Genomic DNA, 24,371 nt, shown 5'->3' on the forward strand with positions numbered 1-24,371 from the left:
ATAGCCAGCTTGCTCAGAAGGAAGGACAGAAGGGAGGGATACAGCTGATGGCAGATGGGGTCGGGCAGGCTGGCTGGTAGCATTGAAAAGAATGTTCCCAGGTTAGATCTGGAGGGTCATGGGGACCCACCAGAGGTCATGAAATGAACATATTTAGAATATCAGGAATTGGGAACTAATTAAACCACCAAATAGCAATTTAGAGAGTAAAGAACCTCATTAACAAAACTCATGTACAGCCCTCCAAGGAGGAGACAGAGAAGCACTAAAAGAATTTTTTCTATGTGAGGAGGGGTCTTTAGACCAGTCCCCTGCTCTGGACCCCAATGGTTTCCCACAATTACATCCTCCCTGGTAGAGAATGGATGCTAGGATGCCTTATTCCCTCTTCCAATTCTGTCCCAAGCTTGGGCAATAAACTCTTATTTCTGGAATCAGAAATTATCAAAGTTATATTATCTTTTCTAAAAGTACCTTTATAAAAACAAACAAAAAAATGAACCCAAAACTACAATCTAACAATAGTCAAGTTTCCAAAACATAGTACATGTTCCTGTTCCTGTAATTGCTAACTGATTTACCAGGTCCTGCCTGGTTCCAAATCCTATTTATGTCCCATCTCTGGAAGGTCCCTTTAGAAACTGAGGTACAAAATGGTTGAGCAGATCACTGAAAGGTCACACAGGTAATGAGTGACAAAGCAAAGATTCAGACCCAGGCTCCTGCATCCATGCTCTTAGCAACTACTATGCTATGTTGGATATTTGCCTCTTCAAAGTTATATATTTTAGTGATAGGAAAGTGCTTTAAGAGGTCATACAGAACCTATTTATACCTGCTTTGGAAAAGTATCTAACTAGTTATCTTGTCTGGTTTTCAGACCAGTAGATTTGAATGGTGGAAGCAGGCCCATTAGCAGCTCCCCAAAAGTAACAGTGGTCAGAGAAGAATACAGGACAGAACTTAAATGGCACATTTACCTGGAACCATTTGTTAATTATTCAATATTATTATTGAGCAACTACTATGTGCCATGCACATTTTTAATGCTGAAGCTACAATAGTAACCAAGATAAAATCCCTGCCCTCATGAAGCATATATTCTAATGAGAAAGACAGATAATAAATAGATGTATATTTTATGATAGGTAGTGACTGTGGCTCTCAAAAAAACTAAAACATGTTAACAGGACAGAAAGTGATAGGAGGTGCTCTCTTACATAGAGCAATAAGCCTCTGAGGCTGTGGCATTTGAACAGAGACCCAAATGAAGTGAAGGGGCCAGCCACATGAATATCTAGTAAAGGAGCATTCAGGAGGGGAACAGCTTTAGACTTTGTTGGAAAAATATATTTGGTTAATTATATATGTTAAACATTTAAGAGTAGCCACTAAAAGTAATAGAAATACCATTTGTAGCTTCCAACCCAGCAAAGGAAACAAAATTCAAGCTATCAGAAAGCAGAAGAAAAGGAGAAAAAGCCAAATAACTAGACTAAAATAAGATTTTTAAAAAGGATTCTTTACAAAAAAGCCAATATAGTTTGAGTAATTTCAAATATATCAGAAATCACAATAAATATGAATGGACTAATCTTGATTAATAAACACAAAGTTCATCAGATTTTTTTTTTTAAGAAACAAAATTCAACTATCCTCCTTGACTATACTAATCAGTGTCATAGCAATAGTATATTAAAGAGCAGTGTATTTCAGTACACTAATTGTTCTGCACACTTATGAAAAATTCATGTTGAAGTGAAGTTTTTAAGATGTGATTTTTGATTGCCATTTTGCTTTTGTTCTTGCACTTAGCCATTATTGGACCTCCTGGAATGCAAGTAGAAGCGCTTGCCAATTCTTTACATTTGCGTTTCTTATCCCCCAAAATTGACAACGAACCCGAAACATGGACCATGAGGAATATTTATAACTCATGGACGTATAATGTGCAATACTGGAAAAATGGTACTGATAAAAAGGTAAGTATGGCTAATCACATGTATTTCAGATGTAGGTTCCCATGCTTAGTTTTGGTCTGAGGCCACAATGATAGAGAGAAGGCCAGGAAGCTCTCCAGGCAGGGTCTTGCAAGGTGGCAGCACCTTACAGTCCAGAGGATCTAAGGCCTGGTCTTTGGAAAGCCAGAAGCTTCTCAGCTGGGGGATGATCGGTATCTCTGGCTCATGATTCCCAGACCCCCAGGGGAAATGTATAGAGCAGACTTTTCAGGGTGAGGTCTGCACAGTGTGAGCAGATAGATCTCTTTCTCCCTGAAGGGAAGTTGCAGGAGAAGGCAGAGCTGAGTCAGCAGTGGGCTGGGGAAACTTGAAGTGAGGAAATCAGGTGATCAACTGAATGACTACTCTTTCGTGGCCTCAACCCACACATACTCAGATCACTCAAGTCCATGGTCAAGGCAGCCCCACCCCTGGACACTTTATGAACAATATCACATTGTACCTTTCTGACCCTGGTTTTCCCCGTTGCTCTCTTCAGAAGAAAATTCCTTTAAAAACATGGGCTTGGACTCTAAGGACTCGATTGGAATATTTCCCCTGCCACTGTGTGGCTCTGGTCACATTCCTGACCTTAGCTTCCTAATGTCTGTAAAATGGACACAATAACCTGCTTCATTAATAAAACAGGGACAATAACCTACTTTAGAGGAGTGTTGGGGAATTTAATGACATAACAAAAAACATAAATTTGTCCCATTGACTGAAACAATGTATATGGTCAATGCTGAGGATCCTTCTCCTATGTAGACATGTTAAGGCTATTTTCATTCATCCTTGATCAGGTTTTATTCTTACACGTGGTGCTTCTGAGATGAATGCTATTTGTCGTCCTGAACTGACATGTATGTTATATAAGTTATACATATGTATCACCTCCATATTAAATATTGATTTTATTACTTAATTCTCAAGAGTTCGGGAGGAAGGGATCACCCACGTTTATTATCTTAGGAATGATGTAATTAAATTCATGTATACACACTGCACAGCCTGAAAAAAAAGTCTCAAGTTAAATTTTTCCCCCAAAAAATGCTCCATTAAATGATTCAGTGTCTTAATCCATTTGTGCCACTATAACAAAATACTGCAGACTGGGTAATTTATAAACTAGAGGAATTTACTGCTCACAGTTCTGGAGGCTGGGGAGTCTAAGATCAAGGCCCCAGCAGATTCAGTGTCTGACAAGGGCTCTCTGCTCCCCAGGTGGCACCTCGTTGCTATGTCCTCACGTTGCAGAAGGCAAAGGGGGTGAGCACCTCCCTTGCCCCTCTTTGATAAGGTCATCAATCCCTCCTGACCTAATTACCTCCTAGAGGCTCCAACTCTTAATACTATCACATTGGCAATTACATTTTAACATACGAATTTGGAGGGGGACACATACATTCAAACCATAGCATGCAGGATATCTGCCCTCTTCACAGAATAGATGATTTTGCTTATAGTCAAGACCCCTGAAAATGTGTGCCTGGAAAGCAAGAAGGAATATTTAGTTTTATAATCACTCATCAAATGGAGGTTTCTCCTGCTGAGTCCTGGGACACAGAGATAAGACTGATTGCTCCCCTCCACGGGTTAGCAGCAGACTCCAGTTAAGGGTCTGTTTCCACAGTGACCTGGCTGAGTGAAAGGCACCGCATGTGAAATGCAAAGCCCACTTTATATTTAGCTTCTCATCTAGAATACGCCCACAGCGTGGATATCTGGTTACACTTGTCTTCTCATGTCGTCCTGGTCATGTGGAAGCATTTGGTGTGACATACCACATGCTGGAGAGGCTTCATGCTCCACGCTGTCTTCTCACGGGTGCCTGCAATGTCACCACTACTTAAACCGGTTTATACAGTTGCCTTCTGGAATGCAAGTATGCCTGAGACTATGCCAGATTAGGTTCCGAAACTAATAGCAAGATAGGCTTCTGGAAATTCTGTTTCTTCTTGATGGGAGAAAGTGAGAAGATAAAAACAGAAGCTGGCCAGAAGTGAAAGGACAGAAAAAGGACCAAACTGACTTGAATAGGTAGCTTTGTCCCCAGCTTATCTGCCTGCTGCTTATGGGTTGGCTCTGAGTCTAATCTTTGAAAAAAATTGTATTGGAAGGTTTTAGAGGCATTGGACTTCTAGAAATGAAAGCCAGGGATTTTATTGTTTTATTTTGTGTTTTGTTCTTTAATTAACTTCTTAGAAGTTATACCATACTCTTCATGCATTCAATGGGTATAATCCACTTCTTGCGCTCAATGAGCTTAGCTTCTCTTACAATAAAGGAATATAGATAGCTGTCAACAATCCCAACCCCAAAAGAAAAATGACCAACTACTAAAGTAAAAAAAGAGTCTGTGCTCACTTCATATACTCTTTTAATTCTCTTCACTTTGCCTGGAACTATTTTGGTTTCTCAAATTTAGAAATATAACATTAGTGTTGATATCATACATTCAAATTAAACTAAGATGCATCCGTGATGCCAACCACCAGAGTAGAGGCAGGCTGTGGTATGTGCCCTCAAGCTGAGGTGGGGCCTCTGAGGTGCTTCCCAGGTGCACAAGAGAAGTGAGTCAGAGGAGAACCCCAAGCAGCCAGAAGCAGAAACATGCTCTTAACTTAGAATGAAACCCCATGGAATCTTACTGCATATGACTGGCGTATTCATTTGCTAGGGCTGCTATTACAACGTACCACAAACTGGGTGGCTTAAGCAACAGAAATGTATTGTCTAACAGTTCTGGAAGCTGAAAGTTTAAGTTCAAGGTGTCTAAAGGGCCATGTTCCCTTTGAAGGTGCCAGGGATGGATGTGTTCTGTTCCTCTCCTGCCTTCTGCTGGGTTGCTGGCAAACTTTGGCATTCGTTGGCTTGTAAAACCATTACCCCATCTCTGTCTTCATAGTCACATGGCATATCCCTGTGTGCCTATGTCTAAATTTCTCCTTTTTATAAGGACACCAGGCATATTAGATTAATAGTAACCTCTATTAACCTCATTTTAACTTGATCACCTCTGTAAAGACCCTATCTCCAAATAAGGTCACATTTTATAGGTACTAGGGGTTAGGACTCCAACATATGAATTTCTCTGGGACATAGTTCAATCTTTAAAACTGGTTTTTCTTTTTAAAAAAGGAAGTGAGATGGTTTGCGTGTCATTTAAACCAGATGGTTTGTCAGCATCAGAGTAAATCCTTGCCACATCCTTTAGAATGATGCCGGGGTCCCCTGAAATGAACTGCAAGGAGCTCCTGCCACCTGCTCCTTCCTATTTTAAGTCTGAAACAGAGATTATAACTGGGAAGTGTGGAGAAAAAAGAAAAAAAGGATGGTGGCCCTTCACTGCTGATGCATATTCTTATTTTTATCTCTATTACTAGTTTCAGATTACTCCTCAGTATGATTCTGAGATCCTCAGAAACCTGGAGCCATGGACCACTTATTGTGTTCAAGTTCAAGCCTTCCTCCTTGATTGGAACAAAACAGGGGAATGGAGTGAGCCTGTCTGTGAGCAAACAACCAGTGACGGTGAGTGGTGAGATGCACACCCTGCAATTCTCCCTCCTCTGGGCACTGTAAATAGCTTTGTAGATGGCAACTCACAGACCCTTAGACATCTTCACATCCATCTCAAATTCCAACCCAGTTCAGAAATCTACATCACTCGATGTGGTCTCCCAGCCCTGATTGATCAGCTTCATGCTGGGATAGAGACCAGAGACCACCCCCTTCCGAGGCAGCTCATTCACTCTTAGACCTCAGGGATCAATGAGAATGTTGTCTGTCCAGTGAGTGGGGGTGCCTCCACGAGCTCTCTCAGGCTCCCTGAAGCAAGGCTCATCCGTCCTCCCAAGACCACCCAGCAGAGCTTGTGCCCTGACCCACCCCACACCCGAAATCTTTCCTCCTCAGACTGCTCGTCTCCAAGCCTGCAGACATGTGATGGGAAGGGAAAGTTTAGAAACCTCATCACTGTCCGCAGTGCCACTCATCTCAGGGCCACTCGTAAAATGTGGAACCAGGACCTTGACACAGTCCTCTAGATGCGATGTGGACCACAGTGTACTAGCAGAGGGTCTCCCCTCTTGGTGTTTCTTAAAAGACACAGAAAGGGAGGAAGTGAAGGGGAGAAAGAGAGAGAAAAGATACCAGTTGGCCTGGACACTGAGTATTTATGTGTGGGTACATTGCAGCTGCATGCTAAGTGAGAAGAATCTTTGGCCCAGATGTCTGCATACAAGCAGCTGACCTTTTTAATTTTTAAAGACATTGTTGAGATATTCAGCAAACTCAGACCGTGGAAGGAGGGACACACACACAAGCCCACTCAGGTCATGAAACATGGTGGTATAGATTGATTGAATTGTGTCCCCAAAGTTCATATAGTAGAAGCTTAATTCCCACTGTAACCGTTGAGGGTGGAAAGTCCTATTATGTATGGTAATCAAAAGGTGGAGCTCTTTGGAGAGGTGATTAGATTGTGGGAGCATGCCTTAGTGAATGGATCAGTCATGGCGGTCAGGGGTGTAGTTCTGAGGGCTTTCAACGAATAGCACACGAGAGGTTAGTCTCTCTCTGCTCTGCCATTTCTCAATGTGATACCTGCTATCACTGAAGTCACCACCCAGGAAAGCCTTAGCCAAATGTGTTCCTGGACTTTGGACTTCCCAGCCTCTGAAACTGTAAGCAATAAATTTCATTTTCTTATAAATTACCCTGTTCTATGTATTTTTTTTACAAGCAACAGGAATGGACTAAGACCCATGGCATGAGGCAAACAATTTGATCAAAAAGAAGAGTATTTCAAATAGTTTGTGAATATAAATGAGTACCCATTTGCTGACAAAATCCAGACATTTTACAAAAGAAAATTATAACCTGCTTTTGTCAAACATCATTTTAGGTTTCTTTTTTTTTTTTTTAACATATTTCATTTAAATCTCATAACAAGTTTTCAATGAGTATTATAATGATCTTCTCCCCTTTTACAGACTAGAAAATAAAGGTTCAGTGAGGTTAAGTAAATTGCCCAAAGCCACTCAGCTAGCAAATGACAAGGACTAAACAGAACACAGATCAGTCTAAGCCTAGGTTATGTTCCCTGTAACTTTCTACAGCTTGAGTATCTCTTATCTTAAATGCTTTGGACCAGAAGTGTTTTGAGTTTGATTTTGGGAATATTTGCATTACTCTTACTCGTTTAGCAGCCCTAATCTAAAAATCCAAAATGCTCTAATAAGCATTTCCTTTGAGCATCATGTCAGCACTCAAAACTTTCTGGATTTTGGAGCATTTTGGATTTCAGATTTTCAGATTGAATTCCATAGGTAAAGTAAGGCACCATGTCCCTGTAGATAAAACAGAGAAAGGTAGGCTGCCCGCCAGTACAGTCAGGATCTGAAATACGTTAGAGAACATTACGCAGAGGGGGTTGGTTAGTAGATTCTCCCACGGTTCACATCCTGTGTAAAGCAGAGTCTTTTCTCCTTCCCCTTCTGAGACTCTCCCTCCAGGGTAACAAAAATATCCCTTGAGTCTTATCATCATCAACCAGGTGTGTTCTTGCCTAAGGTGCTAAGATGTCCCCACTAGAGACACAACGAGACCCAGGTGCTGCCCTCCAGGGACTCATCACTCAAAACAAAATGACGGGGTGGGGCCCAGCAATCAGTGTGTTCATGAGCCTTCTTGGTGTTTCTCACACATACCAAGTTAGAAGACTACTGAGATATTAACGGGAGGATGGGTGGATGAGTCGGAGCCCAGAACTTTTTTTTTTTTTTTTAACTTTTATTTTGTCGATATACATTGTGGTTGATTATTGTTGCCCCTTACCAAAACCTCCCTCCCTCCTCCCTCCCCCCCCCTCCCCCCCAACAATGTCCTTTCTGTTTGCTTGTCGTATAAACTTCAAGTAATTGTGGTTGTTATATCTTCTCCCCCCGCCGGTTTTTTTTTTGTGTGTGTGAATTTATATATTAATCTTTAGCTCCCACCAATAAATGAGAACATGTGATATTTCTCTTTCTGTGCCTGACTCGTTTCACTTAATATAATTCTCTCAAGGTCCATCCATGTTGTTGCAAATGGCAGTATTTCATTCGTTTTTATAGCTGAGTAGTATTCCATTGTGTACATGTACCACATTTTCCGTATCCACTCATCCGATGATGGACATTTGGGCTGGTTCCAACTCTTGGCTATTGTAAAGAGTACTGCAATGAACATTGGGGAACAGGTATACCTTCGACTTGATGATTTTCATTCCTCTGAGTATATTCCCAGCAGTGGGATAGCTGGGTCATATGGCAGATCTATCTGCAATTGTTTGAGGAACCTCATACCATTTTCCATAGAGGCTGCACCATTTTGCAGTCCCACCAACAATGTATGAGAGTTCCTTTTTCTCCGCAACCTCGCCAGCATTTATCATTCAGAGTCTTTTGGATTTTAGCCATCCTAACTGGGGTTAGATGGTATCTCAGTGTGGTTTTGATTTGCATTTCCCGGATGCTGAGTGATGTTGAGCATTTTTTCATATGTCTGTTGGCCATTTGTACATCTTCTTAGAGAAATGCTTACTTAGCTCTTTTGCCCATTTTTTAATTGGGTTGCTTGTTTTCTTCTTGTAAAGTTGTTTGAGTTCCTTATATATTCTGGATATTAATCCTTTGTCAGATGTATATTTTGCAAATATTTTCTCCCCCTCTATTGGTTGTCTTTTAACTCTGTTAATTGTTTCTTTTGCTGTGCAGAAGCTTTTTAGTTTGATATAATCCCATTTGTTTATTTTTCCTTTGGTTGCCCATGCTTTTGGGGTCGTATTCATGAAGTCTGTGTCCAGTCCTATTTCCTGAAGTGTTTCTCCTATGTTTTCTTTAAGAAGTTTTATTGTTTCAGGGAGTATATTTAAATCTTTAATCCATTTTGAGTTGATTTTAGTATATGGTGAGAGGTATGGGTCTAGTTTCATTTCCTGCATATGGATATCCAGTTATCCCAGCACCATTTGCTGAAGAGGCAGTCCCTTCCCCAGTGAATAGGCTTAGTGCCTTTGTCAAAGACCATATGGCAGTAAGTGTGTGGGTTGATTTCTGGATTCTCTATTCTATTCCATTGATCAGTGTGTCTGTTTTTATGCCAGTACCATACTGTTTTGGTTATTATAGCTTTGTAGTATAGCTTAAAGTCGGGTAGTGTTATGCCTCCAGCTTTATTTTTTTGCTCAGCATTGCTTTGGCTACGCGTGGTCTTTTATTATTCCATATAAATGTCTGGATAGTTCTTTCCATTTCTGAGAAAAATGTCTTTGGAATTTTGATGGGGATTGCTTTGAATTTGTATATCACTTTGGGTAGTATGGACATTTTCACTATGTTGATTCTTCCAATCCAAGAGCATGGGATATCTTTCCATCTTCTTGTATCCTCTCTAATTTCTCTCAGCAGTGGTTTGTAGTTCTCATTATAGAGATTTTTCATGTCCTTGGTTAACTCAATTCCTAAGTATTTTATTTTTTTGGTGGCTATTGTAAATGGGCAGGCTTTCTTGATTTCTCGTTCTGCATGTTCACTGATGGAGAAAAGAAATGCTACTGATTTTTGCGTGTTGATTTTGTATCCTGCTACTGTGCTGAAATCATTTATCAATTCCAAGAGTTTTTTTGTAGAGGTTTTAGGGTGTTCGATATATAGGATCATGTCATCTGCACACAGAGACAGTTTGACTTCATCTTTTCCAATCTGGATGCCCTTTATTTCCTTCTCTTCTCTGGTTGCTCTGGCTAGTACTTCCAACACTATGTTGAATAGGAGTGGTGAGAGTGGGCATCCTTGTCTAGTTCCTCTTCTTAAAGGAAAAGCTTTCAGCTTTTCCCCATTCAGGATGATCTTGGCAGTGGGTTTGTCATATATGGCTTTAATTATGTTGAGATACTTTCCCTCTATACCTAACTTATACAGGGTCTTTGTCATGAATGAGTGCTGAACTTTATCAAATGCTTTTTCAGCATCTATAGAGATGATCATATGGTCCTTGTGTTTGAGTTTATTAATATGGTGTATCACATTTATTGATTTGCGTATGTTGAACCAACCTTGCATCCCTGGGATGAATCCCACTTGATCGTGGTGAATAATTTTACATATGTGTTGCTGTATTCTGTTTGCTAGTATTTTAGTGAGGATTTTTGCATCTATATTCATCAAGGATATCAGCCTGTAGGTTTCTTTTTTCGTTATATCTTTACCTGGTTTTAGTATCAGGATGATGTTTGCTTCATAGAATGAGTTTGGGAGATTTGCGTCTGTTTCAATCATTTGGAATAGTTTGTAAAGAATCGGTGTCAATTCCTCTTTGAATGGTAAAATTCTGCTGTGAATCCATCTGGTCCTGAGCTTTTCTTTGTTGGGAGCCTTCTGATAATAGCTTCAATCTCCTTTATTGTTATTGGTCTGTTCAAATTTTCTACGTCTTCATAGTTCAGTTTTGGGAGCTTGTGTGTGTCCAGAAATTTATCCATTTCCTCCAGATTTTCAAATTTGTTGGCATACAGTTGTTTATAGTAGTCTCGAATGATTCCTTGTATTTCAGATGAATCAGTTGTAATATCACCTTTTTCATTTCTAATTTTTGTTATTTGAATCTTCTCTCTTCTTTTTTATGTTAGCCATGCTAATGGTTTGTCAATTTTATTTATCTTTTCAAAAAAACAACTTTTTGATTCATTGATCTTTTGTATTGTTTTTTGGGTTTCAATTTCATTCAGTTATGCTCTGATCTTAATGATTTCTTTCCGTCTGCTAACTTTAGGTTTGAATTGTTCTTGTTTTTCTAGTTCTTTAAGGTGAAGTGTTAGGTTGTTCACTTGCCATTTTCCATTCTTCTGAGGTGAGCATTTAATGCAATAAATTTCCCCCTTAATTCTGCTTTTGCAGTATCCCACAGGTTTTGGTATGATGTATCATGATTTTCATTAGTTTCAATAAATTTTTTGATTTCCTGCTTGATTTCTTCTTGGACCCATATGTCATTAAGTAGAATGCTGTTTAATTTCCATGTGTTTGTATAGTTTCCAGAGTTTTGTTTGTTATTGCTTTCTAGTTTTAATCCATTGTGGTCTGAGAAGATACATGGGATAATTGCAATTTCTTTGAATTTATTGAGACTTGATTTGTGACCTAATATGTGATCTATCCTGGAGAATGATCCATGTGCTGATGAGAAGAATGAATATTCTGAGGTTGTTGGATGGAATGTTCTATAGATATCTGCCAATTCCAATTGGTCTAGAGTATTGTTTAGATCTTGTGTTTCTCTACTGATTCTTTGCCTAGATGATCTGTCTAATATTGACAGTGGGGTGTTCAGGTCCCCTGCTATTATGGTATTAGTGTCTATTTCCTTCTTTAGGTCTAATAGAGTTTGTTTTATGAATCTGGCTGCTCCAACATTGGGTGCGTACATATTTATGATTGTTATGTCTTCTTGATGGATCAGTCCTTTTATCATTAAGTAGTGTCCCTCATTGTCTCTTTTTATGGTTTTTAGTTTAAAGTCTTTTTTGTCAGATATAAGAATAGCTACTCCAGCTCGTTTTTCTTTTCTGTTTGCATGGTAAATCTTTTTCCATCCTTTCACTCTTAGTCTATGTGAATCTTTATGGGTGAGGTGGGTCTCTTGTAGGCAGCATATGGTTGGGTCCTCCTTTTTAATCCAGTCAGCCAGTCTGTGTCTTTTGATTGGGGAATTTAAGCCTTTTACATTAAGAGTTGTTATTGAAAGGTGTTGATTTATTCCTAGCATTTTATTGGTTGTTTGGTTGTCTTAGGTGTCTTTTGTTCCTTGCTTTCTGATTTACTGTTTGGTTTCTGTGTTTGTTGGTTCCTTAGGTTGTAGATAGCGTTTTTGTTTGTTTTCTCTTCATGAATGCCATTTTTATTATACTAGTGGGTTTTGATTTTTCTTGGGTTTTTATGGCAGTTGTAGTTATTTTTCAGGAACCGAACCCAGTACTCCCTTGAGGATTTCTTGTAAGGGTGGTCATGTGGTAGTGAACTCCCACAGTTTTTGTTTGTCTGAGAAATATACTATTTGCCCTTCATTTCGGAAGGATAGCCTTGCAGGGTAGAGTATTCTTGGCTGGCAATCTTTGTCTTTTAGTATTTTGAATATATCATCCCATTCCTTTCTAGCTTTTAGGGTTTGTGATGAAAAGTCTGATGTTAGCCTGATTGGGGCTCCCTTATAGGTGATTTGACGCTTCTCTCTTGCAGCTTTTAAGATTCTCTCTTTGTCTCTGAGTTTTGTCAATTTGACTATAACATGTCTTGGAGAGGGCCTTTTTGGGTTGAATACGTTTGGAGATCGTTGAGCTTCCTGGATCTGAAGATCTGTGACTTTTCCTATACCTGGGAAGTTTTCTGCCACTATTTTGTTGAATATGTTTTCAATGGAATCTCCATTTTCCTCCCCTTCTGGGATACCTGTGACTCGGATATTGAGCGCTTAAGGTTGTCTGATATCTCTCTCAGATTTTCTTAAATGTCTTTGATTCTTTTTTCTTTTTTTTTTTTTTTTTGTCTGCTTATGTTATTTCAAACAGCCCATCTTCAAGTTCAGAGGTTCTCTCTTCAACTTCGACAAGCCTGCTGGTTAAACTCTCCGTTGTGTTTTTTATTTCACTGAATAACTTCTTCAGTTCAGCAAGTTCTGCTACATTTTTTTTCAGGACATTGATTTCCTTGTACATTTCCTCTTTCAGGTCCTGTATACTTTTCCTCATTTCATCATGATGTCTAGCTGAGTTTTCTTGTATCTCATTCAGTTTCCTTAGAATTATCACTCGAAATTCCTTGTCAGTCATTTCAAGGGCTTCTTGTTCTATAGGATCTAGAGTTTGAGATTTATTAACTTTTGGTGGTGTACTTTCTTGATTTTTTGTATTTCTGGTATCTTTTTTTTGATGTTTATTCATTGTGGCAGGGGGTTTCACAGTCCACCGGTTTGAGACTATTGACTAACTAAGATGTTGCTGTGGTTGCCAATTTGGTATGGCTACCTCTGTGACTGCTCAGTTAGCCTCTAGTGCCTTGTATGTGTGGTTGCCTCGGGTCTTGGGCCTCTCCGGGGAGCCACCTCTCTGGTCAGCTTGGACTCTGCTGGGCTGCTGGATCACAGGGCGGTACCACAGGGTGTGTGGTCTCTGCTGAGCTTCCACTTCCCGTGCAGGACTTCTCCCTGTTCCGTGCGCTCTGGCCTGGGCTGTTGGATCACACAGTGGCGACCCCACAGGGTGTGTGGTTTCTGTCGAGTCCCCGCCTCCCTAGCTGGACATCTCCCCGCTCTGTGTGCACTGGGCTGGGCTGGGATGTGTCTTCTGCAGCCCTCATCTATCAGCTGGGCCTTCAAAACCCTGCCGACACCACCTCGCCCAGGAAGTCTACCAGATTTCTGCTAGGCGCAGATGACCAGTCACTCTGGGTGCCTTTGTAGCAAAGCACTGTGTAGATCTTTCTCGGGACTTATCACCTTCCTCCTGGTTTCGCGGTTATTTGTGTACTTGTCTTATCTCCCACACCAGAGCGTGAGCTCCTCGGGGGAGGAACCCGCAGCACACGGTTCACCTTTGAATCCCCCGGCGTGGACCGAGTCTGGTGCCCGCCCGCAGTCAGCTCTCCGGCAGGTTCAAGCGAACTCAGGAACTCTCCGACCACACTATTCCTAACCAGAAATCAGTTAGGCGTTTTTCCGAACTGGTGGCCGCAGAGATAGTATCTGCCTCCCAGTAACAGGAAGTTTACCAGGGTCCGGTGCCCAGGGTGCGGTGGAGTGACAGTCGGCCCAGCCCGTACTTCCTTGCCCTCCTGATGCTGGCCAGGGATGCCCCACGCCACCAGCCCCGCCAGAGAACCGCGGGGGGCGTGGGAGGGGAGGCTGGCCCGCAGGCCCCGGGAAGCCCCGCGCTGGGGCAAGCAAGTGGGAAGGCTCAGTGAGGAGCCGAGCTGGGCGGGGAGGACAGGCTTAGCCAAGCCAGCCCGGAGCCACCACCACCTGAGAAAATGGAGGCAGCCCCGGGGCCAGTGTGTGGCCCGGTGGGGCAGGCAGAAGCCGGGCGGGCGTCTGCACCCCGAGCAGGGCCGGGCCAGGGGTCACTCACAGGGCTGTGCCGGGCTCGGGCGGCTCCCTCTCTGCCTCTGCATCGTCACCATCCCCGTTCTCGGCCGCCGCCGCCGCTGGCTGCTCACTCGGTCCCGCAGCGCGGCTTGGGCGCTCCCAGGAATCTTCTTTTATGCCAGCCTGAAACTTTGAATCCTGAATAGGGCAGCTGGCCGCCTTCAGCGCGGCCCTGGCCTCCAGGATCCCGGCAGCGTCAACAGCAGCCCCGGCGCCGTGTTCCCTGTTTAGAGACTCGCCTTTGCAGCTAAGAAACAGTTCTTTTCCTGCTCCATACTTCAAAGCTGTTGCCTGTAAACGAGGCAGCCTCTCCGGTCGCAGAGTCTCCTCAGCCACTTGGCAGCGCAAGCGCCAGCAGCACGAGTAGCACGGCCGCCACGTTGCTGTCCACGTTCCGCCCCCAACCGCCGCCGCAAACCACCCCAGAACTTTCTCAAGAGCTGGGATGTCAGATCCCGGTTGAGCTCATCTCATCAGCCAGGGCATAGCCCGGGCCACTGCAACCAGCCCCTTCACCGCAGGACCCTGCATTCCCCACAAAGAAACACGACAAGCTTGAGCTGAACACACTGAAAGTGTGGGATAGAAGGAACTACCCCTTGATTCTAGCTCTAGAAACAAGGGTTCATGGGGAACTGGAATAAAGAGTTATGAACCTGGCAAGGGCATGAGCTGGGAAGATTACGAGGTTGGTGCCATCAGTGCCATGAGGACAAGGGAGGGAGGCAGAAGATGCTGCAGGTTCTTCCCAGCCCTTCTTTCCAGACAGACACTACACCTGTCCCTCAGATATTTAGGGAGCATCCACTGTGAGCCACGCACTGTGACCAGTGATGTGATTAGTAAGATGCCAGCAGGTGGCTGTAGTTGGTGTAGCTCCAGGACCAGTGTGCTATTTCGGGGATATTTGATCTGCCTTGCGTAAGTGGCAGATCAAATTTGCCATTTTCCCCTTAAATGACTCAAGGACCAGCCCGTGGCTCACTTGGGAGAGTGTGGTGCTGATAACACCAAGGTCACGGGTTCAGATCCCTATATAGGGATGGCCAGTTAGCTCACTTGGGAGAGCGCAGTGCTGACAACACCAAGTCAAGGGTTAAGATCCCCTTACCGGTCATCTTTTAAAAAAATAAATAAATAAAATGACTCACTCTTCACAGGGAGGCTTTGTTCTTCTGGCTCCTCTCAGCACCAGATGCATTGGGCTTTGCTTGAGTTGGGGTGCTGCTTGGCAGGAGTTGGGCGTAGGGAGGTGTAGTAGATTGAATCATGTCCCCCAAAACTCTCTGAAGCTTGAATTGTGTCCCCCAAGTTTTATGTATTAGAAATTTAGCCCCCACTGTGACTGTTAAGAGGGTGGGAGATCCTGTTATGGTAATTGAAAGGTGGAGCCTTGAAGAGGTGATTGGATTATAGGACCATGCATTAGTGAATGGATTAAAAATGGTGGTCAGGGGTGTGGTTCTGAGGGCTTTAAAAGAAGAGGAGAGTCTGTCTTTCTCTCTGTCTCTTGTTCTCTCTGCTTCCACCATCTTGCAATGTGAGACCTGAGTCATTTTCACCACCACCAGATGGACTTTGGGCTTCCCAGCCTCAGAAACTGTAAGCGATAAATTTCATTTTCTTTATGAATCACCCAGCTTCAGGTATTTTGTTATAAGCAACATAAATGGATTAATACAGGAGGTTAGATGCCCAGGGCAGCTGGAGAAGGTGCCTGGTGCTGAATGAGAGAAGGTAGGACGGCAAATGACCAGGGGGACGTGCTAGGCTCTGTCAAAGATAAACAAAGCTGGATGTTGTTAAAGTGGTAAAAACAGATTTTATTCAGTAATGACTGCAGTAGGGGAAAGAGGTGACTGGGTGTTTTAAAAGGAGAATGAGGGATTGGCGGGGAGCAAGCGGGGACTCGAGCACAATCAGGGAAGTGAAAAAATTACAAGAATCAAGAGGGTGGCCCAGTGCCAAAGCTATTAGGCCATCTGTGTCTGAACTGGCATTTGTCACAGTTAGGCTTTTACCCTCCCACAGAGCCTGGGGACAGAGGCCCTGTCCTTCCTGACAGTTTCAAAGGAATGGCTCTTGTGTCCTTGAGAAAGACATTCCTGGGTTGTAGGAGATATGTTATTTCTCAGAGGGCAAGAGGAAGGATTCACAGCTGTAAGCCCTTTTTAGTAAATGCTCTCAGAGAGGTCAGGGGCCTGTCATCAGGTGCTGGCAAGAACAAATGGTAAGTTCTTTAGGCAGCTTTGAGTTTTTCTGGAAGGAACTCCAGGAGGGCGGGGTCATCCCAGGGTCATGGCCTAAGGCAGCTAGAAGCAGTGCTGGAGTTTGGTCTGGTCTCTTAGTGCAGGGGTTTGGATGAAGTCCATCATGTGGAGAGTTTTTGCAGTTCTCGTACAAAACACTGTGGTGCCTGTGTTGAACCGGGCTCAGGGGCCCACGGGAGTCTGTTCTGCTGCTACAAGGCGGAAGAGGCGTATCCAAAACAGAGAGGCTCATTGCTCCCCTGTGAGTAGGTAATGTGGGTCAGAATTCTTGCTTGTTATTCTTTTTATGTATATCAGCAACAATGCCAGAAACCAATCTTTGAAGAAGATAGAAAGGGGGTGAAACTTGTTGAAAACCCCTGGATACCACAACCAGCTGCTGTGTTTCTGAGACATCTTCCAAGAAGAATGTACGGCCCGTTTTCAAGGATTGCCACTGAACTGTGGTGGCCAAACTTGTTAAGTTCACTGTGAGCCACCCTGTACATGACAAGAATGTAACCTACCCTGTTGTCCTTGCAGATACGATGCCCTCCTGGCTAGCGGCCATCCTCCTCCTCGCCTCCGTCTTTGCCGTCTTCCTGGTGCTCCTCGGCTGCTCTGCCTTGCTTTGGTGCATTTACAAGAAGACGAAGTACATCTTCTCCACCAGGAATTCCCTTCCACAGCACCTCAAAGAGGTACGTAGGAAGGAGCAAGATGTGGATTAGAAAACCCTGATTGGAAAGAGTTTTCCTTTAAGGTCAGGACAACGTCTTGCTGCTGGTTTAGTCCCTTGTGCCCATTTCAGGGAGGTCTGAGGTGAAGGCACAGCACCAAGGAAAGGGGGGAGGTTTGTTCCAGAAGCCTCCCTGCAGCCTGGACATTGTTCCTTCTCAGCCTTCACCACCCAGAGCCCAGGTCCTCTGGGAGCAAAGGGACAGTTCTGGGGCAGGAAGGGGACAAGAAGGGTGGAGGGATGAGAAAGAAAACTGTAGCCTAAGTGCAGCAGATGGCCAGAGGGGGAGCACGGGGGGAGGAAGAGGCGTGTTCTTCAGGTTTGGAACTTAGGAGAGTGATTGAAATTCTGGGATGTGTAGTCTAGACTTCAGGAAGGTTATTTTCGGAAGAGTTATAAAGAAGACTGGTCCGAAGGTAGTGAGTTATCTCAAGTGATTGTCACAGTCAGTTGCAAATCAAACTCCTTCTTCTCTTTCCCCCTTCTCACTACTGCACTTGACTGTCTTAAAATAAGAAAAAGAATTTAGAAAGAAGAAAGGATGAACCTGGCTGAAGACTATAGGACTGAGGAGGCCCTAAGAAGTGAAATTCTGGATACACACTGACACTTGAAAATGAAAATATGCCAAGCCCAAACCCAAAAAAGGACTATCGTTGGTCTTATTTCCCAGGAAACAGACTCTAAAATGTTGATTTGCATTCAAAAGGCTTAGTGGGCAGTACCCTTGAGAATAATACCTCTAAGGGAGTGATGGTAGCAAGATGGGATAGAGACAGAGGTCGAGCTGTCACACAGTCACAGCAGAGGCCTCAGCCAGTCCCACGGGGGCTCTCAAGCTGGGATGGCCTTTTAGAGATGTCCCAGGCTGAGGCAAGAGGGCCGAGCCTATGATCCCCACATTGATCATGCTGGATGTGGGCCACCCCCAGGAAGGGGGCCTAACCAGGGTGAGGCCTGAGACCTGGGCAGCTGGTATTCCTGGCAGGTGGGAGATCACACAGAGTCCATTACAGTCTGCCCCTCAGACCACTTGGGTCTGCTGGGAGCAGCTCCTCCAGGACTTGAGTTGACTCTTTTCCTGGAGAGGGTTACAAGAGGAAGGTTAGAGGAACTGCCTCCAGCACTGCAGCGGTCTCTGGAACACAAGTGACACTCGTGCTTTCCCTCCTCTGCTGTCCCTTCAAGAGTTGCCTCTTCCCTCACCCGTGACTAGCCTCTGCTGGTAAAGGGCTGCTGGCCTGACTGGGTGATCCAGACCATCATCCTTGAGAGGACTGAGCCTCTGGTCACCAGCCCCTTCTCAGGCAACCGCTGCCATACTGATGTAGCAGCAGCTGTGTCTCCTCTTGATGATCATGTGGTGACTCCTTTCCCTGCCCGCTGCTCTCTTGGCATGAGGAGTTAAAGTTTAATGGCCTCTTACTGTACCCTGGAGGAAACCCACCCCCTCTGGGAACCCTCCAGACTGGGGTCAGCAAACTTTTTCTTAAAGGGCCAGGTAAAAAGCATTTTAGGTTTCGCAGGCCAAGAGGTAAAATTTAAATTATAGAGGTACTTATAGAACCATTTAAATGTAATCATTTAAAAATCTCAAACTATTCTTGACTCATGGGCCATACAAAAAATAAGCGGTGAGCCCGATTTGGCTCATTGACCATAGTTTGCTGACCCCTGCTTCAGACTCACAGGACCTAACGTTGCACGGACAAGGAGCACTGGTTCCCCAAGTAGGTAGGTCACCAGGAGTGATGGTAAGCAGAGCCACTCCTACGTCCACCCCTTGGTTCCTGAACCTGTGTATTCTCCCTCCTGGGGACACAGCATCACATAATGGTCATTGATTTTGGGTTCATTTGAGGTGCTGAGGGACAGTGCCCCATCCTCACAGGGTCTCATCTTCTCCAAGCTGGCCCCTCACATGCACTTCTAACAAGCCAGGCGGTGCAGCATGTGGCACAATCAGTGTATCCCAGGGTCCTGTGCCCACTCCTGGCCTCCTTTGCTGTCAGTATGTCCCTTGGTCTGACATAATTTTATGTGGGATCTGTATAAGTTGCTAGAGCTGCCGTAACAAAGTACCACAAACTGGATATCTTAAACAGCAGAAATACATCATCTCACGTTGGGAAGGCTGGAAGTCCAAGATCAAAGTATCGACAGGGAGGTTCCTTCTGAAGCTGGGCAAGCACCTGTTCCAGGCCTGTCCCCTGGCTTCCTGGGGTTTCTGACAATCTTTGGTGTTCCTTGACTTGTAGAAGCATCACCCCAGTTTCTGCTCTCTTCTTCACGTAGTAGCCTTCTTCCTGTGTGTGTCTGTTTCCCCTTTTTATAAGAACTCCAGTCATACTAGATTAGGGGCTCCCCTTACTCCAGGGTGAACTAATCACATCTGCAAAGACCCTATTTCCATTCCAAATAAGGTCACATTCTTAGGTACTGGGGGTTAGAAATTCAACATATGTGTTTTGTGGGGACACAAGTCAAGCTGCAATTTGTGCCAGGAGAGCACACACTCTGTAAAACCTCGATGACACTGACTAAAGCCCTGAAGGACACGAACAGCAAATCATTCCTGAAAGAAGTGTCAACTCCAGTCATGATGCACCACTGTCCCTTCTAGAGTGCAAGAGATTCTGTCCCATCAATTTGCTACCAGGTGGCTGGTTGGTCTCCTGGAGGATGTTGTCACATCAGGGGCTCACCCTTGATCTCTGTTGCTGGCAGGTTAGACATTCAGCTGCAGCAGCAGCTATGTCAGCTGTGGTGAGAGGAAGCCCTGCTCTTGGGCTCACACAGAGCCTCCATCCCTGCACCACAGCTATTCTGTGCCAGCCAGAACCTTCTAAAAGTACCAGCACAACTACAGCACCAGAATGAACTAAGAATCTTCTAGAATGAACTAAGAATCCTCTGTGAGCTTTTAAGAAGCCACAGTTGTCAGCAGGAAGAACAAAGAGAGGTGGGCCCTTTGCTCTGGGTAGAAGGTGTTTTGTTAACTGAGAACCAACAGGAAGCAAAACTATTCACCTGCTATTTTTGCTTTGGCTTCACCATCAAAGAGACTAATCAGACAGGAAAAGACAGAGGGAATGAATGTGCAGACAGGCAAATCAAAGCCAAGACAGGCATAGTACAGGAATGAGCTCTGGCATCCAAGACTAGGAGACCCTGTGATGTCTGAGAAGTAAGGGATCAGGGTGCTGGAGAAGGACCAGAGGAATGAGAGCGAAGGAACCTCCAGGAAACTACAGAGCTGATCGGGGTCCCCACATCACCAAAGTCCCCAGTTTGACTCATAATGTATAGAACCCATTAACCGTGACCCAAAGAATCACTTTGAGTTTTGGGAGATTTGCTGGGGATGGAGATTTTGAGTTGGAAAAGGAATAGCGAGGTTTATCCAACACTGATCTATTGAGATGGCCAGTTTCTGTGTATGTGTCCAACCAGGAGATGCAGCCTGACACTTGCTTTTTTGAGATTTAATTTAACATCTTCCTCGTTCTCCTCTCCTCTCCCCTTTTCTCAGGAGAATCAGGGTAGCTTCCAGCTTGTTCTCACGAATCCACTGGATCTGAATTTTACAGAGCTTATCCTTCCCCCAGCTTTGCCCTTTGCCTGTGTGTCACTTAAGGGTGGGGGGACAAGGGGATATGTTTTGAGAAATGCATTGTTAGATGATACTGTCATTGTGCAAACACCGTAGAGTGTGCTTACACAAACCTAGGTGATAGAGCCCACTATACACCTAGGCTATATGGTGTAGCCATTATAATCCTGTGGGACCTCCGTATACGCAGTCCATGACTGTAGTTCCCCTTTCCCTCCATCAGCTGCTTAAGACCCAGGAGGGAAAATTCTGACAGGTCCACACCAATAGGTAGTGCAGCCGCCCTCAACTTAAATTAAGTCATATCAAAAGGCCAGGTCTGGAAATTACATGGAGAAAGGAACAGACTGGTAGATTAAAGATGGAACCAGAAGGATTCCACCTGGAGGGGAGGGATTAAAAATGCAAAGCTTTAAAGAATGTTTCTCCATCCAGTTGTCAAAATTAAGTACATTGGTGGCCCTACAAGGATGAAGAAGGGAGAATGTGAAATCAGCAGAGATTTCAGGAAGCGTATGTGGGCATCTCCACTGGTCAAAGCATTGGAGAGACCAAGATGATTGGACTGTGGCCCCTGTCCTTAACCAGCCCTGTCTGCAGGAGAGACAAAACTGAGGAGTCAGTGCCCATCCATGTGCTAAGGCAGCACTGTCTGACAGAAAAATATCGCAAGCCACATATTTTAAATTTGCTAGTAACTACATTTTTAAAACGTTAAACAAAACAAGCAAAATTAATAATATATTTTATGTAACCCAGTATAGCTAAATACCATCATTTCAACATGTAATCAGTATTTTTTTTTTAATTATTGAGACTTTTTACATTCTTTTTTTCATATGAAGTCTTTGAAATCTGGTATGTATTTCACACTTATAGCACATGTCAACTCGAAATAGCCACATCTCAAGCAGCCAGTAGCCGCATGTGGCTCGTGGTTGCCATACTGGATGGCGCAGGGCTAAGGGCTGACATTGAGGGGCAGGCAGGATACTGAAGAGCACCAAAGAGGGTCCCCTAACTCAGCCCAAGGATGCATGAGAGAGTCTGTTTGTTATTCCAAGACATTTATCCAGGACCTGCCACGTCCCCGCTTCCTGGAGGAAATGACACCCGGGCTATGTCAGTCCCATAGCATCGTGATCAGACTAAAAAATCTCCTCCCTGGTTTGAAAGGGGAACTATCAGAGGGTGACATGTGATCACTTGGCAAATGAGTTGCAGATTTTTTGTCATATCTTTTTTAATTGTAGTAAAATACACATATAAAATTTACCTCCTTAGCCATTTTTCAGAGGACAGTTCAGTGGCAGTAGGGACATCACACTGTTGTGCAGCCGTCACCACCATCCACCTCCAGAACTTTTTCATCTTCCGAAACTGAAATTCTCTGCCCATTAGATAATAACTCCCTACTCCCCCTCCCCCCAGCAACCACCACTCTACCTTCTGTCTCTGAATTTTACTATTCTGGGTTCTTTACGTAAGCGGAATCGTATTATATTTGTCTTTTTTGTGTCTGGCTTATTTCATTTAGCATAATGTCTTCAAAGTTTCTCCATCTTGTAGCATGTAACAGAATTTCCTTCCTTTTTAAGGCTGAATAATATTCCATTGTGTGTATGTACCACATTTTGTTTATCCATTCGTCTGTCAGTGGACACTTGGTTTCTTCCAGCCTTTCAGTTATTGTTAATAATGCTGCTATGAACACAGGTATACAAATATCTCTTCAACACCCTGTTTTCAATTTTTTGGGTATATACCTAGGAGTAGAATTGCTAGATTATATGGTGATCCTATAATCCCTTTTAATTTTTTGAGGAACCGTCATACTGTTATTGTCACATTTTGAAAATAGTGTTTTCCAGCCAGGAGTCCTGCATAAAATCTTTGTAAGCGCGGAAGAAGTAATGGGAAAATTTGATAATTAACTTTCCTTTTTTTGTTCCACAGTTTTTGGGCCACCCTCATCACAGCACTCTTCTGTTTTTCTCCTTCCCACTCTCTGATGAGAATGATGTTTTTGACAAACTAAGCGTCATCACAGAAGACTGTGAAAGCCACAAGCAGAATCCTGGTGACAGCTCTGGCCTCAGGACCCCCCCTGGGCCAGGACCCCTGGAGCTGGTCTCTAAGGAAGAATCACACACAGGTGGATACAGTGACCCCTGCTTCTCACATCTGCCTCATGGGGTGATCAGAACAACAGACAAGCTCCAAAATCACCTGAGCAAACCCCACATCTAGAACTCTCAGACACTGGACATAGCTGAACAACCAATGAGCTAGATTTTAAAGATTCACTTGGTAAAAATATTCCATCTTGGGAACTCACTGCTTTCTAAAGGCTTTAATGATTTAAAAAAAAAAAAAAAGTTGACCACTGAGAAGTATAATTTTCAGCCTCTTATACTCACTAAAATAAAGACCACATTTTAATTGTGAGAAAAATATTTAAAAGGAATGAAAATGGAGATGCTGTAAAATCCTGCCAAACTGCCAATAGACCATCTGAAAAACACCCTCACCTCAAAAGTGGTCAGGACAGCACTGTACAGATGCAGACCTTTTGTATTCTCGGGGATATTTTGACTAGATTTATTTTTCTACCTGTACACATTTTACGTACTTCTGGTGCTCTATTAAAGTTTTACTCTCTATTTAATTGTATATGTTAATGGTACTACATTTCTGTAATTCTTAGATGTTGAACAAGGCTCTCATTTGCCATTTTTGAGGTCCATTCATCCAACAGGTATGTCTTAGTCCCTGCCTGCTGCCAACCAGGCACTGTGAGGTCCTAAAGTCATCTGGGAGCTCTCAGTCTAGGAAGCTTCAAAGGATAGAAGGGCCCTGGGCTTTGAAGTCCAACCCAGATACTTACTAGCCTCTCAGTTTCTTCATCTGTACATGAGGATGAAAAGACCTAAGGATTGGTAATGCTACATAAAAAAGCCTACTGCAGTGCCAACACATCACGGGTGCTCAATAAATGGTAGCTATTCTTACCAGCAACATAATCTCATGGGAATGATTCTACCTCCACAAACATAAGCTAGCTACAAATACCCCTTCCTCTCTGCCAGATGGCCCATTAAAGCAGCTCCATCAATGCTTTTTGAAATCGTTTGACATTTTTAAAGTGAAGCATCATGGAAGAAGATCAGAAGTTTGTTGAATTTCCCTATACTCATTTTACAGTTTCATATTTCTAAATTATTTTCATTAGCATATTTTCAGTTCTTAGCACCTGTGAAGGGCTTACTCTGGTCAGGGGCTAGTTTTACAAGACAGAAATTAATTCCCTTCCCCAGTGTGAGGAAAATAGAGTAGTTCGGTCAGACCCCCTCACCTCAGGTCCAGCTGGGTGTGGTGTAGCACATCCTTTGTAAACAAGTTGTGTGGGAGTAGAGTTAGTTGGCATGCTGCCCATGTATCTTTTTGGCTTGTTGCTACTTTTTTGTGCTCTTCATTGTGTGAGGAGGCCGCTCTGAACTGCTCTCGTGTCTAAAAATAAAGCCTGTTGTTTTCTTCACCCAGGGCTCCAAGGATCTTTTCCTGTTGCCTAGCTCTTAGATCTGCATGTG

At 43.6% G+C, this 24,371-nt stretch overlaps 1 protein-coding gene across 1 annotated transcript in view; it reads left to right on the plus strand.

Annotated features, from left to right (window-relative positions):
• IL10RB (interleukin 10 receptor subunit beta) overlaps positions 1-24,319 on the plus strand; it is a 30,442-nt gene extending 6,123 nt beyond the window's left edge. The window contains exons 4-7 of the mRNA XM_063099772.1: positions 1,816-1,982; positions 5,387-5,534; positions 16,973-17,130; positions 22,738-24,319. Coding sequence (XP_062955842.1) covers positions 1,816-1,982; positions 5,387-5,534; positions 16,973-17,130; positions 22,738-23,031 — 767 coding nt within the window. The 3' untranslated portion in view covers positions 23,032-24,319. The remainder of the gene's footprint in view (positions 1-1,815; positions 1,983-5,386; positions 5,535-16,972; positions 17,131-22,737) is intronic.
• The last annotated feature ends 52 nt before the right edge of the window (positions 24,320-24,371 follow it).

The sequence above is a fragment of the Cynocephalus volans genome, chromosome 1, assembly GCF_027409185.1.
Source record: "Cynocephalus volans isolate mCynVol1 chromosome 1, mCynVol1.pri, whole genome shotgun sequence".
NCBI lineage: Eukaryota > Metazoa > Chordata > Mammalia > Dermoptera > Cynocephalidae > Cynocephalus > Cynocephalus volans.